This window comes from Lissotriton vulgaris, chromosome 8, assembly GCF_964263255.1.
Source record: "Lissotriton vulgaris chromosome 8, aLisVul1.2, whole genome shotgun sequence".
In the NCBI taxonomy this organism is placed as follows: domain Eukaryota; kingdom Metazoa; phylum Chordata; class Amphibia; order Caudata; family Salamandridae; genus Lissotriton; species Lissotriton vulgaris.
The window spans coordinates 1,563,294,978-1,563,312,652 of record NC_141696.1 but is presented as its reverse complement, the minus strand read 5'-3'; the positions used below and the strand labels follow the sequence as shown (position 1 = coordinate 1,563,312,652).

Genomic DNA, 17,675 nt, shown 5'->3' with positions numbered 1-17,675 from the left:
CAAAAGAGTGTTTGGGTACCAATCTGATTTGATTGATTTGATTTGATTTGGGATTTATAGAGCGCGTAGCTACCCTAGGGCATCCCAGCGCTAGTGACCATAGATCCAGCAAGGTGGGGAAGCAGGGGAGAGGTAATCAAGGGAAATCAGGGGAAGAGCCAGGTTTTTAGTTGCTTCCTGAAACTAAGGTGATTGTGTTCTTGCCTCAGAGAGAGTGGAAGGGAGTTCCACAATCTGGGGGCATTGTAGGAGAACAGGCGACCACCAGTTCTGGTCTTACTAATTCTAGGGACGTTAGCGAGAGATAGGGAGTTAGATCAGAGTGGACTGGTGCGGTGTCAGAAGTGGTCTGAGAATGGGGGGGCCTTCATCGTGCATTATTCTGTGGGCAATGCACAGAGTTTTGAACTTGACCCGTTCGTTAACTGGCAACCAGTGCAGGTTTCTGAGGGCTGGTTTGGTCGAGCACCTCGCTTTGGTTCCGGTTAGGATTCTTGCAGCCGCATTTTGTGCACAATGAAGTCTGTGGACTACAGAGGCTGGGGCCCCCAGATACAGCACATTGCCATAATCTAATCTGGAGTTCACCAGCCCCTGCATCAGGAGTTTCCTGGATTGGGAGGGGATTAGATGGAGAATCTTTCGTGCCATCTTTATGAGGCCGAAGCAGGTTCCCGCAGTTTTTCTGGCTTGAGTCTTGAAACTGAGATCCTGGTCCGGCCATATCCCCAGACTTTTTACCTCGGATTTGGGGGATGGTGGAGTTCCCATACATGGCGGCCAGGGAAGGGATGTGGGGATTTTGTTCGGGTTTCCCAGGAGGAGTATTTCTGATTTATCACCGTTTAGTTTTAACCGGGAGTCACACATCCACTGGTGCACCTTCTCAAGACAACTAGATAGATTGGCGAGGGAATTGTCTGATTGGTTGAGGGAAACGACCAGCTGTGTGTCGTCGGCGTACATTATAGTTTTAATGCCAAAAGGTTTGACAACATCCTCGAGAGGGGCCATGTAAACATTGAAAAGTGTGGGGCTCAGGGAAGATCCCCGAGGAACCCCACACTTGAGTGGCTGAGCCTTGGAGGTGGTGTACCCATCTGCCACTTGAAAAGATTTATCTTCAAGGAAGGATTTAATCCAGGCTAAGGCGGAGTCCGCCACTCCTATCAGACCGAGCCGGTGTATAAGGGTTGCGTGGTCCACCGTGTCGAAGGCGACACTTAGGTCGAGGAGGATCACTGCCACTGATCCTCCTGCGTCCATAATGCTCCTAGTTTCTTCGACCACGGCTAGCAGTGCGGTGTCGGTCCCTTGTCCCGGTCTAAAACCTGTCTGAGACTGGCGGAGGAGGTGATTAGTTTCCAGAAACCCGGAGAGTTGTTGGTTTGCTACACGTTCGGCAATTTTGCTGATGGCCGGCAGCAGTGAGATAGGTCTAAAATTAGATGGGTCCATGGGTCTAGATGCGTTTTTTTTATAAGAGCCTTGACCGTGGCTTTTTTCCAGTTTGCCGGGACCGTGCCAGTTTTGAAAGAGGCATTAACCAAGTTGGTAAGAGGGGGGGCTACAGTAGAAGCAACCAGTTTGAGTTTACTGATCGGGGCTGGGTCTGACAGGGCACCACTTTTTACCGTATGTAAGATGTTTAGAAACATCTCAGTGGTGATTTGGGGGAAGGTGCATAATCTCGGGGCGTCTTGGAGAGGTGAGGTGATGGAGCATCCTTGGGAGGTGGAGGGGCCGGAAGGGAGGTCAGGATTTTTTCGATTTTTGCCGAGAAAAACTCGGCCATTTGGTTACATCTTACGCCCTCCAGGTCCGGAGTCGGCGGTGGGTCCTGCATTTTGGTGAGGAGATTAACAATGCGGTAGGTCTCTTTTGCGGAATTGGCCGCTGAGGCTATTTTTTCCTCAAAGTAGGTGGCCTGCGCTGTTTTTAAAGCGTTTTTATAGAGCCTAATATGGGCTCTGTATTCACTTTTGTCTTCCGTATTCCAGTTTTTTCTCCATTGGCGCTCTAGCCTTTTGCCTTTCTTTCTTAGTTCACGTAATTCCTGAGTAAACCACGGAAGTTTGGAGGGTGTCCTGCTAGTTGGAAGAGGTTTGAGTGGTAAGACTGAGTTGAGGGAATCGTTAATCCATTTATGCGATTGGACATCGGCTTTAGAGGGGTCTGGGTCTAATATCGGTAAGGTGGCTGACAGCGCTCGTTCCCAGAGGTTGGTGTCCAATTTTTTCCATGGGCGTGATGGGAACTGGGGACGAGGAGTTTCCAACTTCTTCCCTGGAAGTCGAAGTTTAAAAGGAACCAAAAAGTGGTCTGACCAGGGGAGGGGCAAAGGGGTTGGTACAAATAATTTGGTGAGGTTGGAAAAAATGGGATCTAGCAGATGTCCTTTCGTATGAGTAGGTACATTGTTCCGCAGTTGTAGATTGAGGGAGGCTAGATCGGTTTTTAGATCTGAGGCAAGTTTGTTAGCGTGGTCATCGAAATGGAGATTTAAGTCTCCAAGAATTGTGAAGTTTGGCGTCACGCAGGCAAGGGAGGAGATGGCGTCCATTAGTGAGTTTATGAAGCACCCTACCTGTCCTGGTGGGCGGTAGATTAAGATCCCAGATAGGGTGGTAGACGGCGGCTGATGTAAGGAGAAAAGAACATTTTCGCCATCTAAGATGGGGCTGTCTTTAAACTGACATGACAGGTTGTCGCGATATATAATCGCTAAACCCCCTCCCGTACCCGTGGGTCTGTTGTGGGTTTTGATGAGGTACCCGGGAGGTAATGATTGGATAATGTCTGGGTCGGAATTTGTAGACAGCCAGGTTTCTGTTAAGAAAAGGACGTCAATGGCGGAGTCTGTCAGCAGTAAGTTGATTTCTGTCTGATGCTTTGGAAGGGACCTACAGTTGAGCAAGGCCATCTCGAGGCAGGCGGGTTCTGGATGGGGGGAAGGCGTGAACCTGTAGGTGCAGTTCGGGCATCTTGGATGTACATCCTCCGGGGTAATGAGGCCGTTGCACCTAGTATGTGAAGGTTCTCTGAGTTGGTGCAGAGATTCTTGTGAGTATTTGATTAGAGGGAGGGTAAGACCGGCAGGGGGTGTGGGCTCTGGACTCGGTCTGGCGCGGACGGGCGCAGACGGGCTTGCCTTAGGCGCGCCTTCGGCGCGCAAACGGCGCTCCCGCTGCGCTTCCGCCATAAGCACATTATAAAGTGGTTGTTGAGGGTGTGGACAGGGGGGCGTGGCCAAACAAGTGGGCGTGGCCTGAGTCCTCGCGCTGAGAGCGTCTGAGGAGTGAATCAATTAGGGGTCAGCCGGCAGCGTTAGAATCCGCTAGCTGAACTGAATAAAGTGCTCGATTTCTTAGCAGCGTGCAGAGTTGCTGTGGTGAGTTTAAAAACTAGCACAAGTAAATTCGTGACAGTTTTACAATTTTAAAAAGCAATGCAATGCGCTATGCGCTCTCCCGGCTTCCGCCTCAGGAGTCTGATCAATGGGCTACCTGGTGCTTTTACTCAGCGTTATGTAGTCGTCGCCGGGGGGCGTGGCCAAACAAGTGGGCGTGGCCTGAGTCCTCGTGCTGAGAGCGTCTGAGGAGTGAATCAATTAGGGGTCAGCCGTATAGTAAAGTAAAGTATAAAGCATTTAATTTTTGGTTGGTTTCCTGTTGCCTTGAGTGGACGTTGGACCTGTGCTAGTGTAATAATCCAGTAGCAGCTTGAATTTTAAGAAGTTTATTGGTCAGCTCAGCATCAAGTCCAAGTACAGCGGTATCCAGGTTACAACTGACAAACAGAGCAGAATGCTGTATGAGCAAAGCTCAGTTCAGAATATAGAATGTATAAAGAAACATAACATGGCACATGCAGTTAAAGAGACAGGATTACAGGTTACATAACACACAACTATTACAGAATATAACACCTAGGCTGCACCATTTGCAGTTTAGGCATGCGTATGGCCCTTCGGTATGTTCAGGGGATGCTTTGATGCACCTTGCGATCATACTTGGGGCATGTCTGTCCAACGCTATGAGTGTGTTTCTGGAGTAAGCTAGAGGACTCTTAAGGTCAGAGTTGCGGGGAGCAGGGATCCTGGCCCCTGGTCCCGGTCGGTCGCGAATAGGCACAGACGGGTTTGCCTTAGGCGCGCCAGCGGTGCTCACGCTGGCACATCCCTTTAAGTAGAGGGGCAGGCGGGGGGATGACTCCGACCCCTCTATGACTGGAAAGCCCTGTGCGTGATTGCAGCTAGTGTCCACGCCCTCCACACAAACAGCGATCAGCTGCGGGGACCGAGGCGGGAGCCGGGAGTATGAATCTGATATGAAAAGAAGTTCTTCCTCAACGCCAGTGCTGTTATTGCAGCGCGAGGGACCAATAAAGATTGCGGTGTTCGATTCTAAATTGAGCTGGGCGTTGATGGCAACCACCCAGCGGAGACAAGTGGTGCAGATGGCATAGAGTACCGATCCACTGGCGGTAGCTCTCCATAGATCCTTCAATCAATAAATCAATCAATCAGGTGTTTATAAAGCATGCTACTCATCCATGAGGGTCTCAAGGCCTCTATCTTCTCAGAGTTCAGTTTTAGGCAGCTGTTGCTCATCCAGGCTGCGACGTCTTTCATTTCTTCTTGGAAACTGAATCTGGTGTCTTCGGGGTTCTTCGTGTAAGAGAGGATGAGCTAGGAGTCGTCGGCGTAAGATACTATGCTGAGTCCGTGCTGTCAGATGATGGTGGCGAGGGGGGCCATGTACATGTTGAAGAGCCTGGGGCGGAGCAAGGATCCTTGGGGTACTCCACAGTTGATCTCTGTAGGTTCGGAGAGGAAGGGCGGGAGGGAGTCTGATTCTTTGGGTTCTGCCGGAGAGAAAGGAGCGGATCCAGAAGAGGGTGGTTCCTCGTATACCGGCGTCTTGGAGTCTAGCTGCGAGAGTGCGGTGTGAGACGGTGTTGAAGGCTGCGGATAGATCTAGTAGGATGAGGGACGCAGTGTGGCCCTGGTCGAGTATCATGCGGATGTCATTGGTGGCAGCGAGGAGGGCGGTATCGGTGCTGTGGTTGCTGCATAATCTGGACTGTGAGGAGTCGAGTATGGCGTTCTCTTCGATGAAGGTGGTCAGCTGGGCGTTGATGAATCTCTCTGTGACTTTGGCTGCGAAGGGAAAGAGGGAGATGGGCCGGTAGATTTTCAGGTCCGTCGGGTCGGCCAAGAGTTTTTTTGAGGAGGGGCTTAACCTCTGCCCGCTTCCAGTCGTCGGGGAGGATGCCAGATTCGAGGGAGGCGTTGATGGTCTGGCCTAGTTCGGGTGCTATGGTGGTGGTGGCTCTGTGGTAGATGTGTGGTGGGCAGGGGTCAGTGTGGGCTCCTGAGTAGGTTCTCTTTATGGTTGTGGTGGTGTCTTTAGTGGTGGCAGGTTTCCAAGGGGTGCTAGTCGGCTGGTTGTCGGTGTTGAAGAGGGGGGTGGTGTCTGGACTCTTTTCGCTGAGGTTGTCGTGGAGGGCCTTGTCGTTGATCCTGGGGCTGAAGGTGTGTCAGAGGGAACAGGAAGAGTGTCAAAGGTGAGCAAAGTTGCCTTCTTGAAGGGATAAACATGCTGTGGCAGTGTTGCCGCTGATGGACGAAGGAATTTGGGTTGGTTAGGGATAAACTGTAAAACTGGTGCCTTGGTTGGGGACCAGGATTAGATTCATAGGCATCTTGATGTCCATGTAACTTCTTCTAATAATAATAATAATAATAATAATAATAATAATAATGGGAGATTTGTAGAGCGCATGGTGACGCCGACGGCGTGTCCCCGCGCTGAGATCCTAGTGCAGGCATGGGAGGTGGAAGATGGTACACTATTGGGAGTAGAGAAGTGTTTTCAGTTTAGCTCTGAAGGTGGACTCTGAGGGTTCCAGGCGAAGCGCCACAGGGAGTTCATTCCAACTGGACGCTGCCACCCATCCTGGCTTTGGACACCTTTGGAATGGCCAAGCGTCCCGTGCCAGATGATCTAAGAGAACGCACAAGCTCATATTGTGTCAGAAGGTCCTGCAAGGGAAGGGGAGCCCTGCCGTTGATGATCCGGTGACATGTGCATAGTGCTTTGAATTTCACCCTATTTCTCACCGGGAGCCAGTGTAGTGTTTGAAGCGCGGATTTTGAAGCTGATCTTCTGGGCCGTCTGAGGACCAGCCGAGCGGCGGCATTTTGTAAAACCTGCAGGCAGTTTAAGTTCTTCTCGAGGGTCCCCAAGTAGAGAAGGTTGCCGTAGTCCATTTTGGAGGTGACTAAGGCATGCACAAGTGTTTGGCGGGGTTTGATGGGGAGGAACTCCAAGACCTTCCTGAGGGTCTTAAGAGTCCCAAAGCATGAGCCGATCACACGGTTGACCTGAGGTCCGAAGGTGAGGTTAGAGTCGAACCAAACACCGAGATTCCTCGCCTCCTGGCATGGGATTGGTGTGGGTCCTAGGCAGGGTGGCCACCACTCTGACGTCCAGGCCGCTCGGTCTCCCCCTACCACCAGCACCTCAGTCTTGCCTCCGTTGACAAAAGTGCTGTGAAGAGGGAAGTCATGCTTTGACTTCTTAGGTTTCTTTTTTGATTCAGACTTACCTAACAACTTGGAGTGTGAAGAGGACCTTTCGTGGGAATGGCCTCGGGAACGAGTCTACATCCTCACCTTTGTTCGGGACCTCTGACCGCGTTCAGCAATGTAGAGCTTGGGTACCGGATCGCCTTGGGATTCATCTGAGGTCGATAAAATGAGTACCGTTGGGTTGGGTAAAAAAAACATGTGTTATTTAGCACAAAGATGCCCTTTTGGGTAAATGTGTCCATTACAAATACTTCTGTTATGTTATGAGTTGTGCGAGAACCCTAGGCACCAGAGATATACTCGGGGGATCTGTCACAGACATCTGTTTGGGACAGCCCTGCAAGTCTTTAACCAGTTGTCTTGGAGGGGACATGTTCCCTTGCATACTGAGAGAGCAACTTGATAAAAAGAGTGTCAGCTAAAAAAAAGAAAATGTTGATGGAGCAAACTACGGGTCTGCGTCTGAAGGTGCGGAAAGAAAGGAAATGACATCAGCATGCAGAGGAGGCACGTATCTGTGGCTCTTGCATCACTTTGGGGTAAGTCAAAGTGGAGTCGCATGATGCTGCTTACAGGCGCGCAGGAGCGATGCTGAGGAAAAGCTCTTGATTAGGTCTTAAAGGGTAGTTGTTGCCCAAGCCTTCACTTATCTCAACAAACAGCAAGAACATTTTTGGGAAGATCAATTGAGTAAGGAAATTAGGGGTTATGCAGCTGGGTTGTCAGTGTTTCCTCTTTTAAAGATCGGTGTCATTAAAGAATTATGCAAAGTATATAGAACCATCCAAGTTTTCCTTATATTATTAAAATAGTGACATTTGGGCATGCTTCTGAGGCTTTCTGGTTCATCATGCACAGAATCCCATCAGCATCTGCCTCCCTACTCGCCTTGATCACGCAAATAATCTCTTCCATCTCTGTGGTGAACTCCTGGCTGACATCTGACCTCCTGACAATCCTCTGGCTTGTGGACACCCATAGTTCCCACTCTCCAGAAAACCCAGGGTTGGAGGATGAGGTCACTAAGAAAGACCTGGAGCCGAGAGCCCCTCTTTGAGTCACATGGAGCAAAATCACTGCATAGAAGTCCACCCCGCCTGATTCAGAGTGGGCCGCTTTTCCACACTTATGCTTTCTGGGTGTGAGTGAACCACCCGAGAAATCCACCCGCAAAATCACAAGACTTTGACTGCAACAGCTGAGCCTCATTCCCTGAAAAGAAACTATCACTTCTCTCTCCCCACTACCGGGCCACAAGCCCTCGCTTACATTTATCACCTGCCCTTCTCCCACAGTCCCCCTCCTGCCCACCCCACCTACAAGTCCCCACATACATTCACTTGAATGTGTTAAAAGTCCATGGATTTGAGAACGCTTCGCATGAGATGTAACCGCTATTCCAACAGCAGGCAACGTGTGATCAGGACCTCTATAGATCAGGGCTTGTGTGTGTTTTGTAGCCTGGATATGTTCTAGATTGACATGCTCAAGTGGTTGGATGTAGAAATATTCTTCAAAATCCAAAGTTTTACTTTTGTGCATCAACCTCAAGCCGAGCCAGTAAGACATTGACGGTGCGCTCACAATCTCTTACTTTGGGACCACCATCTTCAGAATCATTGTTCGGCTGGGGGATTCAGAAATTATGGACAGAGCTGCGTTTAATGTATCCGCTTGACACTACCTGCTCACTTCCGAATGAGGCTGATAGCGGATGTCTAGAGGACCAATGAATACAAATCACTGGTTTAAGACCTTATCGGATGTCTAGAGAACGATTGATCACGAATCACAGATTCAAGACCTTATCGGATGTCTACAGAACCATTGATCACAAATCATAGATTCAAAACCTAATCGAATATCTAGAGAACAATTGATCACAAATCACTCATTCAAGACCCTATTGGATATTTAGAGAACCATTGATCAAGGATTCAAGACCTTATTGGATATCTAGAGAGCCATTGATCACAAATCACAGATTCAAGACCCTATTGGATATTTAGAGAACCATTGATCAAGGATTCAAGACCTTATTGGATATCTAGAGAGCCATTGATCGCAAATCACTCATTCAAGACTAGTCACAAAGCACCTCCGTGAGCTGCAACATCCTTATAATGTATGGCTGGGGTACTTTATTCCATACATAGTATTTCTTCAAAACACCTTTAGAGGTCTTTTGTTGCCTGCACCCATAAATCTGCCTCAATTTCTCCTCCTGGGCTCCCAAAGACTCAAGGGTAGTGGACACCTCTGTTTTGCAAAAAGGCATTTACGGTGCCACCCGTCAGTACAAGTACTTGCAGAGATGTAAGCACCGTAAACCCATTTAAAGTGAAAGAGTCATCTGACTATACAGCATGGATAAGATAGAGACCAAAACGAGGGATGGGTCGTAATCTGCCCTGGCAGGCAGCCCCCCAGACCCAGCAGTAGACTACACTGCCATCAGAATCAGGACTGTCAGCACACAGTGCATGTCTCCTCCAGGTACACGACTTACCTGTGCAGCTTCCCAGCCCCACTGCCGATACTTGGGGTCGTGTGTGAACCTCCACATATACCAGTAGGTCTCGATCACCTCGGGACGTAGAATGTAGTACTTTTCGTTCTGTCGCACAGCCACAGCTTCGGCTCCACCATCAAATTTGAAGGCTTCTGGGCCCAGTTTTAACACTGGCAAGAGAGGGAGACAAGAAAAGCATCAGAAAGTTGCAGGAGACGACTAAACACAAGCTTTGTATGCACCTCGTGTGTTCTCATGAGCTCTCAATATCATGAACACGGATAGTTAGGGTTCAAGTCTTTCCTCTTACCACCACCTCATGGCCTTTCCACTTTCAGCCAAGAAAATATACGCTAGACCCCTCAAGTTTCCGTCTGTGGGAGTGAGAGATAGCAAGGCTAGCAAGAGAGACAAACCAAGAGGTGGTGAGGTGGGCAACAAGGCAGGAAGAGAGCGATGGGGAGACTGGAAGTAGGAATAAGAGTCTAGGTGCTACAGAGGTAAGAAAGGAAGGAGAACAGAGGAGAGGGCGAAGTTAGGAAGAGGCAGCAGGAAATGAGATGAAAAATGGGACAGTATGTATCTAATAATGAAAGGTGATAACCCATGAAGAGATGGAAGAGGGACAGGAAAGCTAGGGTGGAAAGGTAGAAAACAGAAAGAAGGCAGGAAGTAAGGTAGAAAAGAGGGTGATTTCAGAAAGGACAGAAACAAGGGACAAAGGGAAAGAGAGAAGGCAATCAGGTCAGATAAGCAGGGAAGGGATAGGGTGCAGGAAACAAACTGGTAAGGGGGGGGGAGATAAAGGTGGGGAGGAGAAGGTTAAGACAGGGGAGAGACTAATGACAGATGGAGAGGGAGAGAAGGAGGTAGCAGGAGAAGAAAAGGAGATCAGATGAGAAACACGATGCTCGTGAGGAAGGGCATCAGGAACGTGGAACGAATATGCCAGTTATCAATGGGGCTGACAGAACAACAGGCATGGAGCGAACACTCATTACCGTATACAACCCGCAAACCCGCTAAGGAGATCAGCGACAGGAGAACGGATGGATTTCAACTGGTCACCAATCGTGGGGTTTGATTCTAAAATCTAAAGTGCATCCTAATGGCATCTGGACTTCATTGATCAACAGAGCGGACAGATGCTAGGACAGGCTTGTTCCTATGACCTGGACGTACTCTGCTGCTTTTCAGCTATTGATTTATGCATTTATTTCTTAAGCAGAGATAACACTTGATACACAAAGAAGTAACGTTGACAGCGCATGGATTGATGGGACTGAGGTGGCTAGCATAAAATGCACAGAGCTACAGCGAAGAACGAATCGATTTATGTTGTTATGTAGAACACTGACATAGAAACACCTCTAGGATAGCAACACTTACTTTCACATGCAGGCACATGTAACATACATGTCTACACCAGAAGGGTTGCATCATTCCATTGCAAAGGATAACTATTCAGTACAGTTTGAAGAAAGAGCGGTGGTGAATGGCTGGTGCTGGTGTCCCAGTGGAGCGGCCTCCTACGCCTGCCTGGTGATGGTGTGATGATGTGGGAGTGCACCTGAGGAGACTAAAGGGTACTATGGAGGCAAAGTGCATGACTCTGTCAAGAAGGGGAGAGAAATGGAGGCGGCCCTGTAGTGACCTAGTGAAGTAGCCAAACATGTTGAAAAGTAGTGAATTAACTAATCTTTCTTCTGTGGCGAGAAGGGGCTCACACATGGTCCACAGCGGTTATCTCACTGCTGTTGCTCTGTTGGTTTTCTAGGATTCCATTTCAAGAAAACCACAGAGTTTCTGGACAAGGGGCTACATTTCAGTGTGAGTTGAGAAAGCAGATTCGGAAGACCTGACATAACGTGTATATTTGTAAAGCAATTTAATTATTAATTAATTGTTCATTAATTATGTTAATAGTGTAGGTCCTTTTTTTTAAATTATGAGTGGGTTGTGGGATTTATGGGTTTGCAGGTTTGGAAGTTATTTCATTGTAAATAATTATTTGTTAATTAATAAGAATTATTTTATTAATAATTAAGTTAATTGTGTTTGTAATTTTTTTATTTTAGGTGCGGGTTCTCGGGTTTATAGGTGTATATGGTGGGAGGAAATTATAACAAAACTTATTTTATGAATGAAATTTATCAATAAATAGTCTTTAAGAGAATTATTTTATACGTAAAATAATCTTGCATTTCATTTTTAATATTGTTTGTAATATTTTTATGTTTTTATTTCTATGAGATCTTTTAATTTTACATTTCCTATATATTATATTTTAAATAGTTAATTGCTACATTTTTACTTTGTTTTTGAAATTATTTTTTGAATTTGTAGAAATGTTTGTTTGTAATGTAGTACTGACTGTAATGGGAATAAAATATTTTTTTTTATTTTAAAACCCAACACTTTTTCTACTGTTGCAGTCACTGGAGTGGGAATAGTAAACTGTATCCCTCCATGACCCAACACTTTCCCTACTGATGCACTGAGTGGAGTGGGAATATTGCTATTTTTTTTTACTATTTATAAATTATACTTTTTATCGTGTTGTTATATTTTATGTAATTTTAATATTTATTGTAGTTAGAGTAGTACATTTTAATTTAGTGTGATGTGAAACATTATGTTACTGTTGTGTAAAGTGAGTACTTATTTTATATATTTATTTAATGTGGTAAATGTATATTTTTAAATGTATTTTATGTTGATTTAGTTTATATAATAACGTGTTTGGTTTATTCTAATATTAATATTTATAATTTTCAATATTTTTGGTTGTAAATCATTTTTTACTAAATTGTAAAAAATATGTTTCATTTTTATTTTAAATTCAATTGGTTTCTTTTTTAATATTTTATATTTTTGGTATATTTAATATATATACATACATTTTTGATGATATATAATTTACAATATTTTTAATTATATTATTTAACATTCATTTATTTTTTATATATATGTATGTTCATAAGTGTATATATATATATATATATATATATATATATATATGTATATATATATATGTTTACATTTTTAAAAGAAAGCTTATTTGTTATATTTGTTAGAATGTAAATTTGAATATATTTTATTTTTTATAAATTAATGTTCGTATCTAATATATGTTAATTGTAATATTTTAGTTTATATATTATAATTAAACATCGTATTTAATACAACTATATTATTGTAAACAATATTTTTTTTATATTTTTGTACTTACCTTTTTAAGTATAGGCAGTCGATATTTCAGTTGTTTATATTCTTTCCTCGGTATGTGTGTGGTCGATATTCTGTCAGTGAACCGTTTTATAGCAGTTTGAAGCTTCCGGCACTGAATATCTTTGCTAATTTTCATGGCTTAAGTCGGCCTGGAAGACAGAAGGCTCAATGCTGTACATTTGCACATTTCCTAGAGAACCAGGCTTGCTTTCGACTTGCTAAGTGAAAGTGAGACTTAAAAGAACAATGGGCCTAGTATTGTACGTAGGAATGATAATGTCCAACACTGACGTCTGCTCATTTAATACTTTTTCATTGACAGTAACAAGTTTCTGTCACATGATGAAGTTTCATTTACTTTTATTGGTAGAAAACCTACATGAACTGGATTCATGTTTTGTGTATTGTTTGCTCTAAGCGCCAACTGATCTTTTGCTTCGCTGACTGCTATTTACAACAAACGCTTATTCGACTTTAGGCTTCCCGCCATTTCGTTTTTAACAGTAGCGTAGGACGGTCAGAAGTATCTACGGCAGGGATGTAAGAGGAGGGAGGAAAGGTGATTGCGGCGGGTAGTGGTGATGAAGTGACATGTGTATGAATGTTACAAAAAACAAATTTGATGGACAGAATGTAGATCAATGTCTTACATTCACCCCAGTACAAGGATCTGGGCCTAAATCCATCGTTTTTTGCACTCCACACCACCCTGGGTCAGATAATGGCTTTATGCAAATCAGCTCTGACCCTGTGCCCCATAGGAACAGTCCAGTCCGAACTACAACAGCCATATCTTTCCCAGACCGGAATCAAGCATCCGAGGACCGGACCGGTTTCGAGGTAACACCTCTCATCAGCCCGGCTAGCTTGACTCCAGTGGTGTGGAGGCTCTGGGACCCACGTCTGAGCTACCCCAGTACACTCAGGGAGAAAATTACAAAAAACAAATTTGATGGACAGAATGTAGATCAATGTCTTACATTCACCCCAGTACAAGGATCTGGGCCTAAATCCATCGTTTTTTGCACTCCACACCACCCTGGGTCAGATAATGGCTTTATGCAAATCAGCTCTGACCCTGTGCCCCATGGGAACAGTCCAGTCCGAACTACAACAGCCATATCTTTCCCAGACCGGAATCAAGCATCCGAGGACCGGACCGGTTTCGAGGTAACACCTCTCATCAGCCCGGCTAGCTTGACTCCAGTGGTGTGGAGGCTCTGGGACCCACGTCTGAGCTACCCCAGTACACTCAGGGAGAAAATTACAAAAAACAAATTTGATGGACAGAATGTAGATCAATGTCTTACATTCACCCCAGTACAAGGACATGGCTTTTGTAGTTCGGACTGGACTGTTCCCATGGGGCACAGGGTCAGAGCTGATTTGCATATCGCCATTGTCTAACCCAGGGTGGTGTGGAGTGCAAAAAAACGATGGATTTGGGCCCAGATCTTTGGACTGGGGTGAATGTGTGACATTGATCCACATTCTGTCCATCACCTGTTTTGTTTGCAATTACCGCCATAAGTGCGCTGGGGATGCTCAGACGTGGGTCCCAGGCACTCCACACCACTGGAGTCAAGCTAGCCGGGCTGATGAGAGGTGTTACCTCGAAACCGGTCCGGTCCTCGGATGCTTGATTCCGTTCTGGGAAGGACATGGCTTTTGTAGTTCGGACTGGACTGTTCCCATGGGGCACAGGGTCAGAGCTGATTTGCATATCGCCATTGTCTAACCCAGGGTGCTGTGGAGTGCAAAAAAACGATGGATTTGGGCCCAGATCTTTGGACTGGGGTGAATGTGTGACATTGATCCACATTCTGTCCATCACCTGTTTTGTTTGCATGTGTATGAATGTGGCTTCCACTGAGTGCAGGGGGCTGAACCACCACAACGCAGGGACACGAGCTCTTGGTCCTTAACATGTATGTATGGAGCAGCGGCCTCCTACAATGCGAGCCGTTGAACCTTTTAAGGTTTGGGCAGACCATCGAAACCTCCAGTTTCTATAGAGCATGCAGAGTAGAAATAGCAGACAAGCACAGCCCCGTCGAGAACATGCCCAGGCTCAAAGGCACTGCTTTTGCGTACCAACACGACGCTCAGACCAATCACCACGCTGCTCCTACAGCATTGTGACTGGGCTCCCTTTATTTGTTATTAGTCCACCCCCCATCCTACCCCCACTCAGAGCGAGCCACAACTGAATATGACTTTTTTTGAAACTCACATCCTCGGTACTCAGAAAGTTTTTGTTGGTGCCTTCTCTGGATGGGACATTGTGGGTGAGGGTTCTGACTGACTTGTCCTAATACTCTCTGAAAAAGTTATCCGTCTTGCGGGGTCCCTCTTACAGCTCACACCGAAGTCTCTCCAGCAGAAGCTATATTTTTTCCAACAGGCCTTTTTGGCTCCAACTTCGATCTCGTATGGAAAGCATACCAACCAAATCGGTTCCGGAATGCTTTCCGTACGACTCGGATCATGGTAGTCCGACCACACGAGTAGGATGCATCCGTATGAATCCGGATGAGATGCGGTCAGACTCCCATTGACTTCAATGAGAGCCTGTGTTCCGAATGTGAACACAGGCTCCCCTTGATGAAAGGAGTGGGTGGGGAAAACCTTCCACCCTGTGGCATGCATCCCATTGTGCCTGCCACAATGTGCATGGTTGGAAAGGGGGAATCATTCGTATCCCCACGGGCCTTATTCGGAGGGCACCAGGTGAAGGGGGGCCTGCTTTGGGCCCTCAAAGACTGATTCTGGCAGCCGTTTCGTTCTGGGCAAACAGATTCTGAAAGGCTGTCCGAATCGGTCATCGTACTCGCTCATTCAAAAACCAAGTCCATAGAGCTGTACGAATCGGCTCCGGAAAGGCTCTACCTATCTGAATGCCTTTCGGAACTGATTCGGTCAGCCCTAATGGTTTCCAGGCATCGTACTTGCTCGTTTGGAACTGGGAAGGAGTTGGTCGGGAACAAAGGCTCCGAATCGGATTCGGCAAACACGAATCCAATTCGGCGCCTTTGCCACTGACATCAGAGGTGACTCCTGAGAGGCTTCAAACTTCGGTTCTGGAAATGTGTCATGACTCTGCAGTTGCAGGCCACTGTGGAGTTAAATCCACCTTAGAACTTGTCTTGCATTCCTTCTGGTGGCCTGCTGCTTGACAGGTTGTAGCGTTCTATGTAAAGTCCTGTCCTATCTGAGCACAGTTCAAGGCTTTCTAAAGCCTTTGCCCAATCCTCATCATCCTTGGCACACCATTTCCTCTGACTTAATTGTGGATTTACACCTGTAAGTTGCAAACTGAGTGATCATGGACACCGTAGACCATTTTTCCAAGATGGCTAACTTCTTCCTACTTCAGAGGTTTTTAAATGGCAGCATGATTACTGGGGCATTCCTGACGGATTTTGCCGGCATGGGTTCCTTCACACCATATTCTCTTACAGAGGCTCTCAATACATTTCAAGGCTCAGGCACTGAATCTGTCAGCCAAATACCGGTGATGCTGAGCCTGTCAGCCAGATACCGGGGATGCGGAGCCTGTCAGCCAGATACCGGTGATGCTGATCCTGTCAGCCAGATACCGAGGATGCTTACCTGCCAGCCAGACACCGGGGATGCGGGGCCTGTCAGCCAGATACCGGTGATGCTGATCCTGTCAGCCAGATACCGGTGATGCTGAGCCTGTCAGCCAGATACCGGGGATACTGAGCCTGTCAGCCAGATACCGGGGATGCTGAGCCTGTCAGCCAGATACCGGGGATGCTGAGCCTGTCAGCCAGATACCGGGGATGCTGAGCCTGTCAGCCAGATACCGGGGATGCTGAGCCTGTCAGCCAGATACCGGTGATGCTGAGCCTGTCAGCCAGATACCGGTGATGCTGAGCCTGTCAGCCAGATACCTGGGATACTGAGCCTGTCAGCCAAATACCGGTGATACTGAGCCTGTCAGCCAGATACCGGGGATACTGAGCCTGTCAGCCGATACCGGGGATACTGAGCCTGTCAGCCAGATACCGGGGATACTGAGCCTGTCAGCCAGATACCGGGGATGCTGAGCCTATCAGCCAGATACCGGGGATGCTGAGCCTGTCAGCCAGATACCGGGGATGCTGAGCCTGTCAGCCAGATACCGGGGATGCTGAGCCTGTCAGCCAGATACCGGTGATGCTGAGCCTGTCAGCCAGATACCGGGGATGCTGAGCCTCTAAGCCAGATACCGGGGATACTGAGCCTGTCAGCCAGATACCGGTGATGCTGAGCCGGTCAGCCAGATACCGGGGATACTGAGCCTGTCAGCTAGATACCGGGGATGCTGAGCCTCTAAGCCAGATATCGGGGATACTGAGCCTGTCAGCCAGATACCGGGGATACTGAGCCTGTCAGCCAGATACCGGGAATACTGAGCCTGTCAGCCAGATACTGGGGATACTGAGCCTGTCAGCCAGATACCGGGGATACTGAGCCTGTCAGCCAGATACCGGGGATACTGAGCCTGTCAGCCAGATACCGGGGATACTGAGCCCGTCAGCCAGATACCGGGGATACTGGGCCTGTCAGCCAGATACCGGGGACTCTGAGCCTGTCAGCCAAATACCGGTGATACTGAGCCTGTCAGCCAGATACCGGGGATACTGAGCCTGTCAGCCGATACCGGGGATATTGAGCCTGTCAGCCAGATACCGGGGATACTGAGCCTGTCAGCCAGATACCGGGGATACTGAGCCTGTCAGCCAGATACCGGGGATACTGAGCCTGTCAGCCAGATACCGGGGATACTGAGCCTGTCAGCCAGATACCGGGGATACTGAGCCTGTCAGCCAGATACCGGGGATACTGAGCCTGTCAGCCAAATACCGGTGATGCTGAGCCTGTCAGCCAGATACCGGGGATACTGAGCCTGTCAGCCAAATACCGGTGATGCTGAGCCTGTCAGCCAGATACCGGGGATACAGAGCCTGTCAGCCAGATACCGGGGATACTGAGCCTGTCAGCCAGATACCGGGGATGCTGAGCCTGTCAGCCAGATACCGGGGATACTGAGCCTGTCAGCCAGATACCGGGAATACTGAGCCTGTCAGCCAGATATCGGGGATACTGAGCCTGTCAGTCAGATACCGGGGATACTGAGCCTGTCAGCCAGATACCGGGTATACTGAGCCTGTCAGCCAAATACCGGTGATGCTGAGCCTGTCAGCCAGATACCGGGGATATTGAGCCTGTCAGCCAGATACCGGGGATACTGAGCCTGTCAGCCAGATACCGGGGATACTGAGCCTGTCAGCCAGATACCGGGGATACTGAGCCTGTCAGCCAGATACC

At 47.6% G+C, this 17,675-nt stretch overlaps 1 protein-coding gene across 1 annotated transcript in view; it reads right to left on the bottom strand.

Annotated features, from left to right (window-relative positions):
* The window catches only part of MAN1A2 (mannosidase alpha class 1A member 2), a 436,652-nt gene that overhangs the window by 30,998 nt on the left and 387,979 nt on the right, over positions 1–17,675 (bottom strand). The window contains exon 11 of the mRNA XM_086935831.1: positions 9,105–9,277. Coding sequence (XP_086791957.1) covers positions 9,105–9,277 — 173 coding nt within the window. The remainder of the gene's footprint in view (positions 1–9,104; positions 9,278–17,675) is intronic.